At 47.9% G+C, this 16,798-nt stretch overlaps 1 protein-coding gene across 1 annotated transcript; it reads right to left on the bottom strand.

The window, feature by feature from the left end:
* Nucleotides 1–3,409: 3,409 nt before the first annotated feature.
* On the bottom strand, nt 3,410–14,893 carry LOC144107238 (uncharacterized). The gene is made up of 6 exons (XM_077640236.1): nt 14,810–14,893; nt 12,385–12,595; nt 9,825–9,894; nt 6,605–6,738; nt 4,904–4,966; nt 3,410–3,673 (listed from the first exon to the last, which is right to left on the bottom strand). Exons 1-6 carry the CDS (start codon nt 14,810–14,812, stop codon nt 3,510–3,512), a joined length of 645 nt encoding a protein of 214 aa, XP_077496362.1. The 5' UTR covers nt 14,813–14,893; the 3' UTR covers nt 3,410–3,509.
* Nucleotides 14,894–16,798: the final 1,905 nt, after the last annotated feature.

The following is a 16,798-nucleotide window of genomic DNA, read 5'->3' as shown; positions in this document are numbered from 1 at the left end:
CATGTACTCGATGCCTCTCAGGATCAAGATCTTGAGATGTGCCGAGTTCACGTGTTTCTCGAGTGCATGGACGTCGCTCTCAGCCATGCCACTCTTCAAGATAACTGATAACTTTCGAGATGTTCAACACGTCTTGAGTACTATGATCAGGCACATCACAGATGGTGGTGCATATGCTCCTGATCGTTCCGGAGAGATCTAGTCCCATCTCGCTGAAAAAATAAGTAGGCCGCACAAAGGCGGCAATAAACAGCGGACGTGATAATAATACCAAAAACTTTATTTTTCATCCAAACGGTGACGGAAGGGTGGGAAAAAAAAGCTGGATAGCCAGCTTTACTAGCTTCCGCCCCCCCCCCCTCACCGAAAAGTGTAAACATATGCTTTGCGGAGACACGCAGTGCATTATGCACGATAAAAAAGAAGGAAAATAAAAATCAAGATGAAATAATAAAAAAAACGAAAGAAAGCCCACATTGTCTTTGACAAGATCGCATAAGGCATGATGTTGTTTACAACACTGACGTAGCAATGTCTAGGATGGCTTATAGGTGGTGGCAGACGCATTCCTGAAATGAGTTTCGTCAGGGTAATGGCACGCAACTGCACAATAGAAACCTATTCTGTCGTTGACCGTGCTGAGGCGCAGGGAAAACTAGAGACGCACGCTCTCACGAGTTGATAGTACAGGCCTGTAATATTACTGTCTTACAATTCAAACTGACCCTCGTCTTGTCCCTACCAAGCCCGAGCATAACGTAAACGGTGCAGGTCGAGCACTCCAGCAGCGAGAGCGCGTGCCCCACGGCGCCTCTTTGCCGCCGTGACTCTTCTTTATTCAGAAACTCCCCACATCGGTTCGTTGCTTAGCAGCAAGCTGGGGCGCACAAAAACCTCGTGAACTGGAAAACGTTCACCAGAGTTTGCCGAGAACGGAAGCAAATAGCTTGTCACGCTTAAAAACACGCTTAACGATGCTTTGCGGAAACACGCAGCCTTGCCTTCTCTATTAACTCTCAAATGAATGCTTACTCATGTTGCACAGATTTAGAACGGTAACAGGATAAGGATACACATCTCGGCTGTTCTTCATTCTATCAATTTTTGTTTCCGTTGTATTACATCGCCTGTGATTGTTCCATGTTCTAAATGAAATAGGCCGTGGGGATGACAGTCCGTTGTTCACGGTAGAAACGCTCCCATGACTCATGCATGAATGCGCCCTGCGCCCATGCCTCACTGGTGGACCGACCGGTGTTGATGCCCACGATCCACGGAGCTCGACGACGGGCTAAGAAACTGCAGGGTGGTTGCGCGACGAACGGGAGACGAAGACCCTACTTGCCACCCATGAACGGGTGGCAAGTAGCGGCGCCGCGAAAAAAACGAGGCGTACGTGCGATTTTACGTACGATTCCCCGCTTTGTTTTTGTAGCGATAGCCGCCACCCTGTGGCTTCGCCGCCACGCTGTCACTTGGTTGGTCACGTGGTGCGGAGCAGCTGCCGGCGGCGCGGCGCCGTGGCTAATCACGTGGTTCGTCACGTGGTTGGTCACATGACCAAGTTCCACTCGGCCAGCTGTAGCTATCGCGTTACTCCAGGTTTAACTAAAGCTAAACCACCACCAATTTTTCTTCTTCACTGCTGACACCGCGACCAAATGAAAGGTTACAAAACACGGGCCCTGATCATGCTTCACGTTGCATAAGAAGCGGTGAGGTCGCGTGCCGTAACCGGTAATAGACTGAGATGAAAAAAAAGTACAGTAATGCATCGCAGCAACGTTTGTGCCTACCATAGTTGTCAAAAAGCAAATAAAAATCAATGCTGCTCACGGCAAGGGCGTCACCATGTTTCACGTCACGGCAGAAAGGAACAGCGCAGACACGAGACGATGAAGGTAACCGATGAAGATAACCTTCGTCCTCCTTTGCCTGCGCTGTTCCTCTGTGTCATGTCGAACCTACTAGACCGCAAAAATGCGCTTGTGCTATTCGCCATTTGAGTTCGTGGGTGTCAGTGGGGAAGTACCAGTTGGAACCTTGCCAAGTACTTTCTTGGCCGCAAGCTAATATATTATTCTGGCTGTGCTCTTGCTGGTGACATCTTCTTCGGACAGGCCCTGCTGACGTCATTTCATACCCTCCTCTTCCTTCCAGGGGACTATACTCCAGTTAAGACTTCCTATGCTCCCCCTATACCCCCTCGTTCCAGGGTAATTACCCTCAGTTTGGTTCCAGTGGCAACCACCCACTAGTTGAACCCGTTCACACTGTCGCCATGCCCCCTCCTTCAGGGGTAGCCATCCTGGTGGTGGTGGTGGTAGTGGTTTTATTAAAAATAATAGTAAAAAGGAAGGAAAAGATTTTTGCTAGCCCCGGCATCTGCCATCGATACTGAAGCACCTGAGCTGGGGCAGCGGAAATAAAGGATAGCAGGCAGAATGGAGAAATAAAATGAAAGAGGTGAGGGGACAGGAAGAGAGGATAGGGGGAGAAGTAATATGTACAAACTATTTACACAATAAGAAATGTGTCCAGGTTGTGCGCGTGATTAGTTCATTTCACACACGCGCACAGCACTGTGCTGGTTACAACTGGAGTGGGGCGTCCAGTTATTAATCGTTCAAGGTAGAACTCGCGGAGCGTTCGGTCACTGCGTGTAACTACCTGACGGAGAACAGACGTAGCCATCCTCCGGTAGGGGATTCCTCCGCTTTCACGGTACCCTCCTCCTTCCAAGGTAGCCACCCTTCTCCTTCCATGTTAACCATCCTTCGAGTGCTTCCCATGGCGCCGCATCCACTGGTTACATTGACTACTGTATACTAGTACTATTGCTACTACTACTACTAGTACGATGACGCGAAACACAGGAACGGGCGCTGATGAGCTGTCGCTACGTGAGATTTAATCCCCCCCCCCCCCCCCCCGATATACTTAAACCAGATAGGACCTTGATGGGCTAGTGCAATATGTATGTACCTTTCGCGTACGGTTTTATAGACACCGCAAGCGGCAGCTGGAGCGGCGCCGTTTCTGCCTGTCCACTCGGCTGTAGCTGCCGCGAAACCGGTTTGCCTCCTTTGTACTAGACTGCAACAGAAACGACACCCTCCGTTCTACTTTGCAGCAGGTGGCATGCACGGTTTTCGTCCTTGCCACGTGGCTGCAGCTGCCGTAAAACCGGTCTTCTCCCAACTGGACATCACCAGGATTCACAAGGAGACATAACGGCTTCTCCGCTGGTGAGCCACCTAGTTGTAGCGCTCGCAAAGGAAAGCGGAATTCTCTTTTCCGCATTTCTGTCCGTGACAATCTTTGGCAGGTAGCAGCTGGAACGTAGAGGCTTCAACTGCAGACAGAGCGTTTTTTCCCTAACGAGGCATTTAGTGCTACCGCAATAAAATATTACAACCTCTCAGCCTTTCCCGTATGCGTGGCAAAGAGTAATTTTATAGGGCACTTCGTCGCCCAGTCCCTAGAACGGGTCGGAGGCGTTGCAGGGCCTATCCTTTCGTGCGAAGTTTGACATTCCTTAACAGCGCCAGGTACGTGGAGCTGTTCTTGGAGCCGTGCTTGGCGGCGGCGCTGTGCTTGGGAGTGCTATGTCCGGCCTTGTCGGCAACCGTCACTTGGGGGGCGTCCATGTTCGATAGGTCGAGGTCGGCCACTGCGAAAAACGCCGTCTCGATGAAGACCAAGTTCTAGGGTGGTGTAAGGGAGGGAAAACTGCGGCTAGCTCCGCATTATCAAATCTAAAACGCGAGCCACGAGAAACTGCACTATAAGGAGTGCGCAAGACAAGCAGCCGTAATATGCGATCTTTTATTGTGCCTCGTACTGAACGAAAGGAAATATTCATGCTTAAGCAACCGGCCAGCACCAGGCTTTTAATATATTCAAACTAGTTCAGAAGGAACGCGGCAAGATAAACGGGAACCCAAAGAACGGAGCGCAACTTGTATTTCCCCCGAAATCTCCTCTCTTCCTATTTTACAAAAAAAATGCCAGCACAGCGTGCGACAAGTGCTATCCGCTCTATCAGCGGAAGCGACTCAGACGCGCAAGACTCAAGATATTGAAATCCATCGTACACAAGAAGGATACCTAGCGAAGGAATGAAAAAGGCTGACAGTCAGTCTGGGAGATGAGCTGAGGAAATTTGTAGTTGTAGTGTGGCTGAGCCAGGACACGGCCAATTGAATCCAGATCTGGGAGTAGTTTTCCTGCGCTGAGCATAACCTTGGGGATTGTGAGAGAGGAAGCGCCGGACATCGATGGCCTTTACCCGAACGAAATGCTGGATTTTTTATCAGTGTAAAACTGTTTGATCTACTTCATTCTTATACTGCTACTTTGGTGGAAGTAAAACCCATGAAGCTGCAAATGGAATATAGTCCCACGTCGCCAGTGCAGGCTGGCAGCATTGTATGGATCACGTAATGCCCATTGTTAAGCACTTGTTGAGGTGTTATTTGCTGGTGGCCTTCGTCCGAGCGACACGCAGCACTTCTATTCACTGGAGCGAGGTAAAGTAATTTAAAGTGCACACCGCAGCGGTGGGCAAGTGGTTGAGCACCTGCCTCGCATGCAGGAGGTGGGGGGTTCGATACCCGTTACTTCCGGGTACCCATCGGTGATACAATGAGTACAAGCTTTCCTCTGATCTGATGCTCGGCTTATTTAGGGTGAAACACAATGGGCACAAGCTTTCCCCTGTTCTGGTGCTGGACTTATTGGGTGTGAAATGCTTGGAAAATGGGTCTTTTGCCCCCCTTTGAGAAGTCGAAAATACCTTGTGTCATGGCGCCCTTTTGGCTGTAGATGCCCTTGCGTCATAAAAATCAATCATTATCAATTTGAAGTGCGCCTGTAAGTCCGGACCATGTAAATCTCTTACCATTCTCGTGCTCCATGGCGAACTCGCGGCGCCTCTTGTGACCTGAGTGATGCTTTCTGGTGACTGCGAGACGCAAGGAAGAGTGGAGATTGAAACTCTTAACTGTATTACCTTGAATTAACATTGATTTCGGAGAACCTAACCTGTTCAAGTATGCTGAAAACATTACCCAATGCAACAATAGGCTGCGCACTCTGCGCGCTTTTCACTCATGAACACATATTGGAGCGATAAAATGGAGAAGCAAAGTACGTTTTCTACTACACAGAAACCCCTAACTGAGAAGAAAAAGTTGCTAATTTAATTCATAGATTTTCTCAGCTTGCTAGTGTTTTCCATGTGCCTATCATCTAAATTTCTTCATTGCTGATCAAAAACTGTTCCTTAAGACGAATAAGTCATGAAGATTCTGGATGAGTTCCAGTTGATCTGTAAATTTAGTGATAGATGGTTCCATATTCCACAACAATACCGTACGAACGTCTAAGGCTTAAAGTTGATGTGTTTTCTCAAAGGCCGTTGCTGAAATTACGCCTATTGAGGTAAAGTATTGCATAAAACCGTGACTAACAGTACATATTCAGCATGCTGATTTTATATTAGGTTTTCTGATAATTAGAGGCAAATATTTTTATTTATTGGGCCTTTTCAAAAAGCATGCTGTCCAAGTTATGCACTTACCTCTCCGCGGAAATTAGTATGTAAATTATAGGAATGGACACCTTGCACAGTTGGAACGCATTCCACATATATTGCTCCAATGATGATCCCCCCATCGCTGGATGAAGAGTGGAAGCCACAATCTATTCGTACGTGTCTGTTATTGAAACAGTTACCATAATCTCTGGCAGTGAATCTGGTTAAAATTACTCATTACTAATTAAATCCATTAAAAATGCAATCGTGCGCACAAGGACCATGATTAACTATGCTCAACGAACTGTTTGAAAGGCTTCGCAGGAACAAAATTAACTATACACTCGATCGGATTGCCAGAGTAGAAAGAAAAAATATAATCGCAGGGTCCGGCTAGTGTAGTTGGGCAAGAAAAGTCTGGGCTTGAGCTATTTTGGGCCTTAGGAAGCAGGTTTTTTTTTAGATTTTTCATTACAGTGCAGCAATAGATGGCCTTCATAAATTTCCATCATTGGGATGGAATAGCGACTTGAGTGTAATTAACGCTGTTTTTGGGAGCCCTTTATATTTCTAAACTGCGTTGACCAGCTTAGATCTTGCGGGCTATGAGCTCTAAGTGAGAGATTTGTTGAACACAGTGAGAAAGCAAAGAGTAATTTGTTGCAAGGAGGCTCGCAGTGCAAAAGAATCACTGCAGTCAGGTTTACCAAATGGCCCTTCCCACTGCAAGCTTTTTACACGTTGCATTCTCTGGGGACACGGAAGCATAATTATTAGGTCCCTCACCGAACTTCTAAGCCTGCAGCAACACGGAAAGCCGAGCGGACAAGGAAGAAGGCGCCGTGTTTCGCGTTGTTCCCACATAACTTCTTCCATTCCACATTCTTCCACATAACTTTAGGCCGTCCGCAACTTGTAGGTTGTTCCGTAGCAAAATGTTTGATCTCACGCTGCTCGTACTGTACTTAAGCAGGAAACCCGCGTTTGCTTCAAGAGTTAAAACCACGAGTCTTCAAAAATGCTCCGCAGCCTCCCGTGGATGGCCAAGTAGGGATGCAAACTCACGCCTAGGTACGACCACGGTAACGATCACCAGCATGGCGACGAGGATTAGGAACAGTGCGCCACACACGATGATCACGGTGAGGATGTTGTCCGAGCTGAAAAGCCCCTTCCTGCGCTGGGGCTGCTGGATCACGCTGCAAGAGGAAACGATGGAACGGTTTCCGTTGACAGTGAGGGGCCTGCCTCCGCTATCATGCTTTGCATGGGATGACTTTGTAGTTCAACAAATTTCGCTTATTTATCCTGTGTTTGTGAACAGACATTCCTCCACTAAAAAGTGACATTAATACTGCTCGCACCTAAAAAGTGAGATGGTGAGAAGCAAACAAGGAAAGATGTATGGAACTATGCAAATGAATAAACGGGTGAATAAAGCACTGTGTAAGTGCGATGGCGAGAACGAGATTGCTGCTTGTCGGACGCGGAAATTATGGTGAAACTGCTTCGACATACTAACTTCAATCTATTACACAAAGCACAAAAAAAAAAGTCCTGTGTTCTCTCACGGTTCCCTCCGGCAATGCTGTAGCTCCTCTTCATGTGCCTGTTAGTATAAGCTTGCCTAGATAAAATGGACCACCTGTCTTTCTACCTACGCAGCCAAGTATATAATGTATGACATACAGAGCTATGTGTACCATCAGCGTAAAATGAAGCGCGAACACAACTGCAACGGCAGGGGCAAAACGAGAAGACGTTGGCTTAGGCGGACTAAACACTAGCGCGCGAGCCTTCGATGGCGTGAAAACCGCGGCGTCAAGACGTAAATAGACTCTGCCTGTATTTCCGCCTGATGGCAACAAACGAAAGTTTTACCCTGTTGTTTTTGCATTTCAGTTTCCACGTGTACGTTTCATTTAACACAATGGCCCGAACTTCAAACTAGCTTACTATCCAAAAAAGGCATTTTAGAGGCGTAGTTTGAGCATGATGTTGGTACCGAAACAGTAAGCGTTGGCTCCTGTGTAGGGTGCCGTCCTCGTCATTAGCGCTGTTTTCGTCCTTCATGCTATCCAGGCCAACTATAGAGAACGGAGCCGAAGCTGTGGCCGCGAAGTGCGGAATGAACGTGAAGGCGGGTCTAAATCATGCATACAAGGAGTTAATGGCCGAAGGAAGGCATTATTGAATTTCATCCGCTCCTGTAACTTTCTGTTATTAGTACTAACAATTCAAGTGTCCACAACGTGTTGAAACTATTCATTTTTCAGTCTCACCAAGTTAAAAGCTAGTCCGGAATGTGTTTTTATATGCATAGCTGAGCGCATCCGGAGGTACTGCTTTCTACTGTGACAACTATGTTTTGCCGTAACCTCTAAGCATATGATATCTTGTGTCAGAGTAGACTGATTCGATTCATATCTTCGCCCTGTTAGTGCTGGCCTTCTATATGCGCCAGAAATTTATAACGGCCTTTTGTAGCGGCACCAGAGCTCTCAGAGCGATGACAGCATATTTACAGCTAACCCAACTTTTGCTCTCAAAGACCCCCACCTGATGGCATCAATAACTAATATGGGCTGATTACGACAGCACTCACTGCAGATCCGGGTTGGGTATGGTACCTAGTAAAGTAGATTTATAACGAACGCCTGTCCCTCGGCACACTGAGCCCACGTGGTCTGGAAGCGTTCAGTAACAATCTCATGAACAAGCAGCTGAAAGCGAGTGGTCGGTTGAGACATAATTCTACCACACAGGTGGCGTCATAACTCTTTCATGTTGTTGGATCTTTGGAGAACGCCCGCTGTAGTGCTCTGATTATTAACTATTTCTTCTCCGCTTCCGGCAACAGAAGCAGCGCGGAGGTTTGTTTTTGTTTTGTTCTCAGAACTGTATCTGTACAGGGGACTTCCTCTAAATAAGCGCTAGCAGCGTCACAGTTGTACTTTGTAGTTTCAAGCGCCAACTTCACCTGACGACCACCGAATATGCTGACCATGTGAGCTTGAGCTGGGCCAGAACACGATTGCTCTCTGGTATGTGTCAGCTCTGATATGTGAACCGGTGGGGTGCGGGTGTTGCCGCTCTTAAGAATGACTGAGATTGGTGCGGCAGAGCTATTGCCCCCATTTTTGTTCTCTACGCGTTCTAATCGCACTTCTGTCATTCTGGTGCGGCAGAGCTATTGCCCCCATTTTTGTTCTCTACGCGTTCTAATCGCACTTCTGTCATTCTGCGCATTGAAAACTCGAGTTGTTCATGCTCGTGGTGGTGAAAGCATTTATTTGAATATTGCAGAGAGGTTGCGTGGGAAGAAATCCCTAGTGGGCCGCTCCCCTTACAGTACTAGGTGGAGTCCCTTATTCAGGGACCCCACTGGTCTGGGCCGCCACTCGGGCTCGCTGAACTAGGGCTTGTTGGGCCGGTAGGTCCAGGCAGCTGAGCAGGGCCGCCTCCCAGTCCTCTCGGGTAGTGGAAGGGGTTAGGGGCGGAAGAGAAGGATTGTGTTGGCATGCCCAGACCATGTGGAACGTGTCAGCCACCTCCCCACAGAAATAGCAGAGGCCAGAGAAAGAAGTGTCCAAATGTTTGAGCACTGCCGGACACAGTAGAGTGTTAGTAAAAAGTCTAAGCAGTATTCTCTCGTCCACTTTCCCTAGCCCCTTGAGAGGAGCCGGGTACATGACGGTGCGAGTCCCGGTAATAAGCGGAGATATCTGAAAGTTAACAGAGGATAGGAGTCCTGGTCCAGATCGGTAGGGTCTACGTCGGGGGCCCGGCTAGTGAGTGCACGGGCGACCGAGTTGGCGGCCTCATTCCCTGGTAGGCCCTCGTGGCCTGGAGTCCAAATGAAAAATCGGGTCGTGGGGTCCTGATCCCGAGCTGCTCTCCGAAGTATTCATTGCGCTGTTGGCGTTATCCAGCCCAGTTCATAATTCGGAGCACACTCAGTTGCGCTGACAACGTTACCGTAGAGTGCCCTGACGTCCTTCAGCATCATACAATGGGGAGATGCTGCATGAAAGCCAGCACTCTTGCAGCTCTTTGGCCCGGGAGACCGTGAACTTTGCTGCCTGGCGCCGCCGCTGTACGAGGGGTAGAAATTCAGAACCTGTTTTTCTACAGGACAGGTTTGCACAGTTTCATGTGAAGCTAAAATGTCGCCCTTTGATTGATCAGATGATGTCAGAGCAGTGAATCCTGCCCTGGGACGCATAACGCCCCTCTTCGCAACAGGGGAATGCCAGCAGGTATGCAGTCTGATGCGTGTACTCACAATCGCCTGGGGCTTGGGGGGCTCTGCATTCCGTATAGGTAGTTGACATAGCCCGGATCATAAGTCATTGCTGCGATTGGGAGGTGTAGAGATACATGTCAGCAAACACTGTCGAGAACAGGACGCGCAAGGTGTCTACTCTTTAACGGTGCCGACTGACAAAGAGTCGAGAGGTATCAACGAAACCTTGCAGTTTCTAGGCAATTTCCGGAAAGCAGTTTGGGAGCAAACGACGTCACGATAGATACTTGGGCTGGGGCCATGCGCCAAGTGATCGAGAATGGGCTCTCATACATTTGTGCACCTTGAATACAACAAGACGGCCGAGGTTAGAGAGTAACTCCGTATCAGTACGCAACTTCGGCCAGCCAAAGAGCTAAGAAATGAAAGTTAAGCTGGTTTCTCGAAGAGTGCATAGTTTATGAAAAATTAAATCAAAACCGAATCTAGAACCCAGGCCACCGCTTGCGTGGGACAGTTTCTGTACCGACTAAGCTAACCGGGACGGATAGCGGTTAACTTGGAGATGCCGAATCCACCAACAACTAGAACCGGCAAATTAATTCCTAATTGAACTGCACTCTACCTTCGCCGATTTCACTGAACTTACGGAGATTGAAATGACGACTCCAGTGTTTCTTTTAGAACGCAGCTAGAGATCTAATAGTGGCAGAGTCTCTGCTTCGACGTGGCAGTTCCTGGGCTCGAATTCCTCTACCGCTTTGAACACTAACACCAACAAGTCCATTGGTCAGATGGTCGGATTTTGAGGGTACCGCGCTTAATAAAGGTACAACCTGTCCTCGGATCAAACCGCCAGGTCTGGCGGTAAATTTTCTCTATCTCGCAAAAATTTCCGTGCTCATTTCGTGCTCACATACACTGTCGTCATCACTAGCAGCTCAACTACACATAACACAAAGCAAGAGCCTATCCCACTGACCTGTAGTGAACCTAGTCCAGCGACAGCAACGGCCAGCCTATCTCCACGAAGCTTCCTAACCTTATCCGCCGATTTAACCCTCTCGACACCTGTGATGCCTGGCTCGCCTTTGAACACATTAGGTAACCTGTCGACGCCACTAGTTACCTGGTATTCGCATTATATACTCTGGCTGTGTCTATAGAGTCTAATCATGAATTACACATATGGGAGGAAAAAATGACGAATGATTTAGCGCGGTTAATAATAATAAATATTTTTTGGGGAAAGGAAATGGCGCAGTATCTGTCTCATATATCGTTGGACACCTGAACCGCGCCGTAAGAGAAGGGACAAAGGAGGGAGTGAAAGAAGAAAGGAAGAGAGAGATGCCGTAGTGGAGGGCTCCGGAATAATTTCGACCACCTGGGGACCTTCAACGTGCACTGACATCGCAAAGCACACGGGCGCCTTAGCGTTTTGCCTACATAAAAACGCAGCCGCCACGGTCGGGTTCGAACCCGGGAACTCCGGATCAGTAGCCGAGCGCCCTAACCAATGAGCCACCACGGCGGGTAGCGTGGTTAGGCCAAATGCGAATTAGGTGCGCTAACACTTCGATTTTCACTTTGGTCTCGGTTTTGGCTCGAAGCGCATTTCTCAAGGTCAGCAGGCTTGAGACAAGTTTCAGCTAACTCGGTGAGGGGGGTCTTAGTGCTAGTGCACTAAAAGTGGAGGGGACAGTTAAAATCTACCCTAGGGGCATGACGCCATAGTGTTAATGGGTTAATGCTCAGATTTGCAGAACTGACAATTTTCTACTTTACGTTCGTAGATCGCTAGGTGTGCTCATGACACTGACTCCTTTTATGCTTTATACCACTTACTACCTCTTTCCTCCTATACAGATTAATTAATGTCTGGATGTTAATGCCTGGAGGTAAGGAAAAGGATACAAGAATTAGTCTTTATGGAATTGAAAAGGCGTAAGCTGTCCTTTACCACACTGCCTTTAAGGGGCAGATTATGCTGCCAAGCCTTAGGAGGTATGCTGGTAACGGAAACAAATTCCTTCTTGAGAACATGCGAAGTTCTAAAAATTAGGCAGATTTTAACCGAGGTTTAAGTCTCCTATTTTTGCTAACTGTGTGCTCGCCGGTGACGTGTTTAAAAACCTCCTTCAGTAGGTAACTCCATCAAGTTACTATGATTCGCGCTGGGAATATGCCTCCATTGCCAACAGTAAGCACTCGTGTATTCATTGATCGAAATCAACTCCGGGAAATGGGCAGTATACCCTGCCCCTAAGAAGGAGTGAGCTAAAGGAGAGTTTACTCTCTTTTACTCGTTTTTAGTGTAATTTGGGTTGAGAGTGTAGCATACCATGCACTATCTCTTATTCCCAAGCCAATCTGCTCTCTCAGTGCGTCAAGTTTAGCCTTAGAATATTCTATTACATACCTCGCTGCCTCTGCGCTGAATTGAATTTCGAGCCTTTAGGTTAGCCTGGGAGTCTACGTTAGCACCTACAGTTCGCTATTACATCCCGTAATATTGGCGAGACTTGCCCGAGAGTTCGTAGTTCCGCTGTGGCTGCAATACGCAAAAGAGAAAAAAAAACATTAGGGCCACACTTACGGGACATGGCGGGATTAGAGGGGATGCCCATGGCCGTCTGTCCGTACGGGTCCCCGGCGTACGGCTGTTGGCCGTACATGGGCTGCGCTTGCTGGGCCGAGTACGCCGGGTCCATGTAGCCCGCTGGCGGTGGGGCGTAGGTGCCTCCCGGCGAGTAGATGCCCCCCGGCTGGACATACGCGCTCTGGGCGTACGCATCCTGCTGGCCGTACTGAATGGACGCCGCCAGCAAACAACGGCGCAGACCATAGGAAACGTTGTTAGCTTCGTCACCATAATATTCAATTCAATTCAATTCTCAATTTTATTTTTCACCAAAATAAAGTATACATGGCGAAAAAGGGGGGTAGGAGAAAAAGCTTCACAATAGCAGCTTGACAAAGCTCCAACCACCCTGGCAACAATGACAGCACTGTAACAATTCAATAATTTGTTCATTTTACAAGGGAAAAAAATCACAGTGAAAAAAGTATAAAGAAGTAGTCTTTTGTTACACTAATGGTCGTTAACAAACAATTGCATTGTGTCAGCTTTGTTAACTGCCGTAATGTCTTTATCTCGCCTCGCGAAGTCATTGAGTGTGTGGGGGAGTGTGTATTCAATGCGTTGGCGGCCATAACTTGTGCGCGTGACAGGAATTTTCCAGGGAAGTTTATGGCGATGAGGGTATACGTATTCTTGTTTGCGGAGATTAGCGAGTGAGAGGAGTGTATCTAACTTGCCCTGTATCGCTCTAGTGTAACTTTTTATTAGTTTGTACTCGTATATGTTATCGGCTTTTATTATTTTGTATTTGTAGAATAGAGGTTTAGTATGCGCGTTGAATGGAACATTTTCTATTGCCCTAACAGCCTTTTTTTGTAGTAAGATTTGCTTGTTTAAATGTTGTGCACTGGTGTTTCCCCACATCAGTGTGCAATAGCTGAGCACAGAATGGAGCATGGAATTTTATAAAACCTGTTTAATTTTGACAGGAAATGCGACACAGTGCTAAGAGTAAGTGACATAACCTTGGTGCAAGCCTCCCCATGCCGACCATGAATTGAAGGTATCTAAATCTGCTACACTTAAAACTTAATCTTCATGATTTCCATACTTCTTGTAAGCTGCTTCGCGCGCTAGTTGGTTTTTGAATTAGGTACCAGCTCGGCCATTATGCAGTTCACTTAGTGAATTAAAGTATAGCGAGCTGGGCAATCTGTTAAAAGAGAATTCTTGCACATCAGCCGTAAGGCAGCGAAGCGTAACAAAAAGAGAATAGGGCAGACGCAGATCCAACCGGACGGGCTTTGTCTCTTTGTCTGCCACAAACAGATACTTCACCTCTGTCGAACTTGTTGCTCTATTCACGACCAATCTAGTAACGCGTCGCACTGTCAACGTTCCGGTAGGAAACGTAATCTCCACATGCAAGGCTTGGCCAATACACCGCGCGGCCTAAGTGCGGCTGTCTCGCCTCCACGAGCTACGCTTGGCGTCCGTACAAAAAAGAACGAAAGGAGCAAGCTATCCTAGCACCCTCAGGCTGCGCACAAGCCCGCTCAGGGTTTTCCAAACTTCTTTCGAGTATCGTCCCGACTCGTATGGCGCGTTCACATTTGGACATTCGGCGGCGAGAGCGAGCGGAATCCGCTGCCGCGGCACAGATTCCGCCGGAATACCCAGCGGAAAGGCCGATCGGTCCAGGACCGAATTCTGCCGCCGGAAAAAAATCCGCCGAATCTCGTCAGCCAATAAATAGGAAGGCGAGTACCCGCGGCGACAAACATGGCGGCGCCCTTCGATGCAGGACGCCTCGCTTCGGACTGAATTCGTCGCTGTTACTGCCTTTTTTAGCGCGTTTACTGGTCATAAAAGAGCTGGCGCTCTTTATATTTGTCTTATATCGCCCATAAGAAAACGTTTGAGCGATAAATTTGCTTTAATTTTTATTTCGGGTGACGATTCTTCGCCTTTTAGGCTTAATAAGAGCGTCGGTTTGTTGACAACAATGGTTCCTCTCCTAACCACCAGATGGCGCCACTAGGCGTTTAAAATGTGAGAATGTTATAAATGGCGTAACATCCGACAAAATAGCTGCATTTAGCGTACGCAAGCGTGCATACGGTTTTGGTATGTAGACAGCATCATTAACCTCTTGCCACATCTCTGTACGCCGTGAGCAGACGATACACAGACGATGAGCGGCGACGCGGTGGCCGGGAAGTGTGAACGAGACAGCAATTCGGCGGCCGCGGATTCCGCTCCCTCTCGCCGCCGAATGTCCAAGTGTGAACGCGCAGGTAGTCATGGCTGGTAACGGCGGAAGCGACCGGTATAGGAGAGCACAATGACGCACCGCGGCGTACCGCGAGTCGCCCAGCGTGACTACGGCCGCTGTGGCACCGGCGTTGCCCAGCTTGTGCGGTTGAAGAAGGTGACTTACCATCGCAACGCTGCGAGCTGTCCACCAGCTCAGCCTCCACCCGTCTTGATAATTCTTCGTCGTCTTCGGCAGCGTGGCTGATGCACGGGCTGCGTGCCGGCGCGCGCGCCACAATGTTAGGCTTTTTTAAAAAAAAAGTCGTCTTACCCAGCGCTAAGTCCGACTTTTAAGGAAACATCCGATAGTGGTACTTTCTCGAAGACCTCGTGGTATACTGCCAACGAATACTCAGGCGCTTCAATAAACACCAACGAAAACGCTATCCAGGTTTGTTTGGGTCACATGAGTGACGGAGGAGGTAGGTCGTGCTTCAAGAGTGGTAGGCGGGGGCACATCAGAGGTGCCGCTTTTTTCCGATCCATGAAAATGGTTGAATGTGTGGACAGTCAAGGCATACCCTACAAACGTTTACACTGTCATACGAAGGCTCAGGTTTGATAACATTGCTGAGCAAGCCGATACTGTTCGAAATACCACGTTCAAATAGAAAGTGATGCTTCAGCTGAATACACCTGGGACGTAGTTCGGGGATGAAAGGAGGATTCTCAGCCACTCGAAACGCGAGGATCTTGGTCACGGACAATAAAATATTTTAGTTTATGCCCAGGATTTATTTCTATAATGAGGACTGTCAGAGTAGCACTTTCCGCGGTCGCCGTTATTACGTTCATTGAGGACACGCTCCTAACTTGCAATCTAATAATTAGTTTTCTCTTTTCGCTTGCTCACCAATCTTGGCTCACGTTCCTGCTTGCTTTGTCTCTTTCGATTTCGCTGGTGACGTAAATGGCGCCAATAAGCTATACAATCTTGATCACAGTCACTCATTCCGGCTTAAGTACGTTGTTGTTGTGTGTGGTGTTGTTGTAAGCTGTGATAATCGAAAAGTATTCCAAAACTTAGTTTCTATTGATATGCGCAGCCGGCGTTATCATTCGTGCTACATCATACGTGCGCACAGTGAGGCTACGTCTTAAGTAGTGCTAAGAGTATTTGTACCAAAAAAAAGCACCTTGAACCCTGGCAGAGCAGTCAGTCTTGTACTGTTTGCTTTTCGGGCTATATTTTTCCAATTAAGCAGATGTGGGAATGAGATTGAAGGGGAGAGGATTAGCCGCATTACAAACGTCAGCCTTCATGGACACAGCGAGATTTTTACGACGTAGAGGCGGCGTGTTAATTGACCCAATAAGGCGGCATTAGAGAGGACTGCTTCCGGTGTCACCCTGTGTAGAATCGCTCTTGATTTAAAATTTATCCATAAACTTCCGCTTGTTTGCCGACCGTGGCGATATCATGCGGTCAAAAAAGTCCCTTTTCCTCAAATGTGCGAAAGAAACGGTTGGAAGAGCAAGGTGCTACTCTTCTCATGTTGCGCACAAGATAATGGCAGAATATATAATGTTCATGCTAAGTAAACGCGACCGTGCAGCTACTGTCGATGAGAAGTGTTGGAAAAACGAACAGGTTTTTGTCTGCGAATTGTCATTACATAAAATGAAATATTAGAACGTGCACTTGCGATACGCTGAATGTGACTGCTGCCGAAATGCACTGCCACGTAGGGATCCTGCAACTGGCGCCGGATTATCGTGCTTTTACTGCTCCGTTCTGCTTTTTCGAGTAAAAGCTCCCACATGATTCTGCTGAAGCCCTCGTATTTAATTTCTAACATTTCTTACTCTTATTCCTAGACTCACCTGGAAGACATGGATAATCTGTAGTACAGTACTACAATAGGGACGCCTTTGTCTTGGAGAAGGAGGCAACCTTTAAATAATGCAGTCTGTTTAAAGTACTGACCGTTATCTGGATGAGATGGAGGGCCTCACAGCAGGCAATCCGCTTGAGGTTTCGGGCTGGAATTGGCAGGTCGGCGGTGATGTGTAATTAATGGAATATCAGGAGTGCCATATTCCTTGGCGGTACTCTTGAATTCTGAAATACGCGCTTCCTAGCTCAGACACTGCACACCTGGGCACCAATGCG

This window comes from Amblyomma americanum, chromosome 10, assembly GCF_052857255.1.
Source record: "Amblyomma americanum isolate KBUSLIRL-KWMA chromosome 10, ASM5285725v1, whole genome shotgun sequence".
In the NCBI taxonomy this organism is placed as follows: Eukaryota; Metazoa; Arthropoda; class Arachnida; order Ixodida; family Ixodidae; genus Amblyomma; species Amblyomma americanum.
The sequence above is the reverse complement of the archived record's forward strand: the minus strand, read 5'-3'. Positions and strand labels throughout refer to the sequence as shown.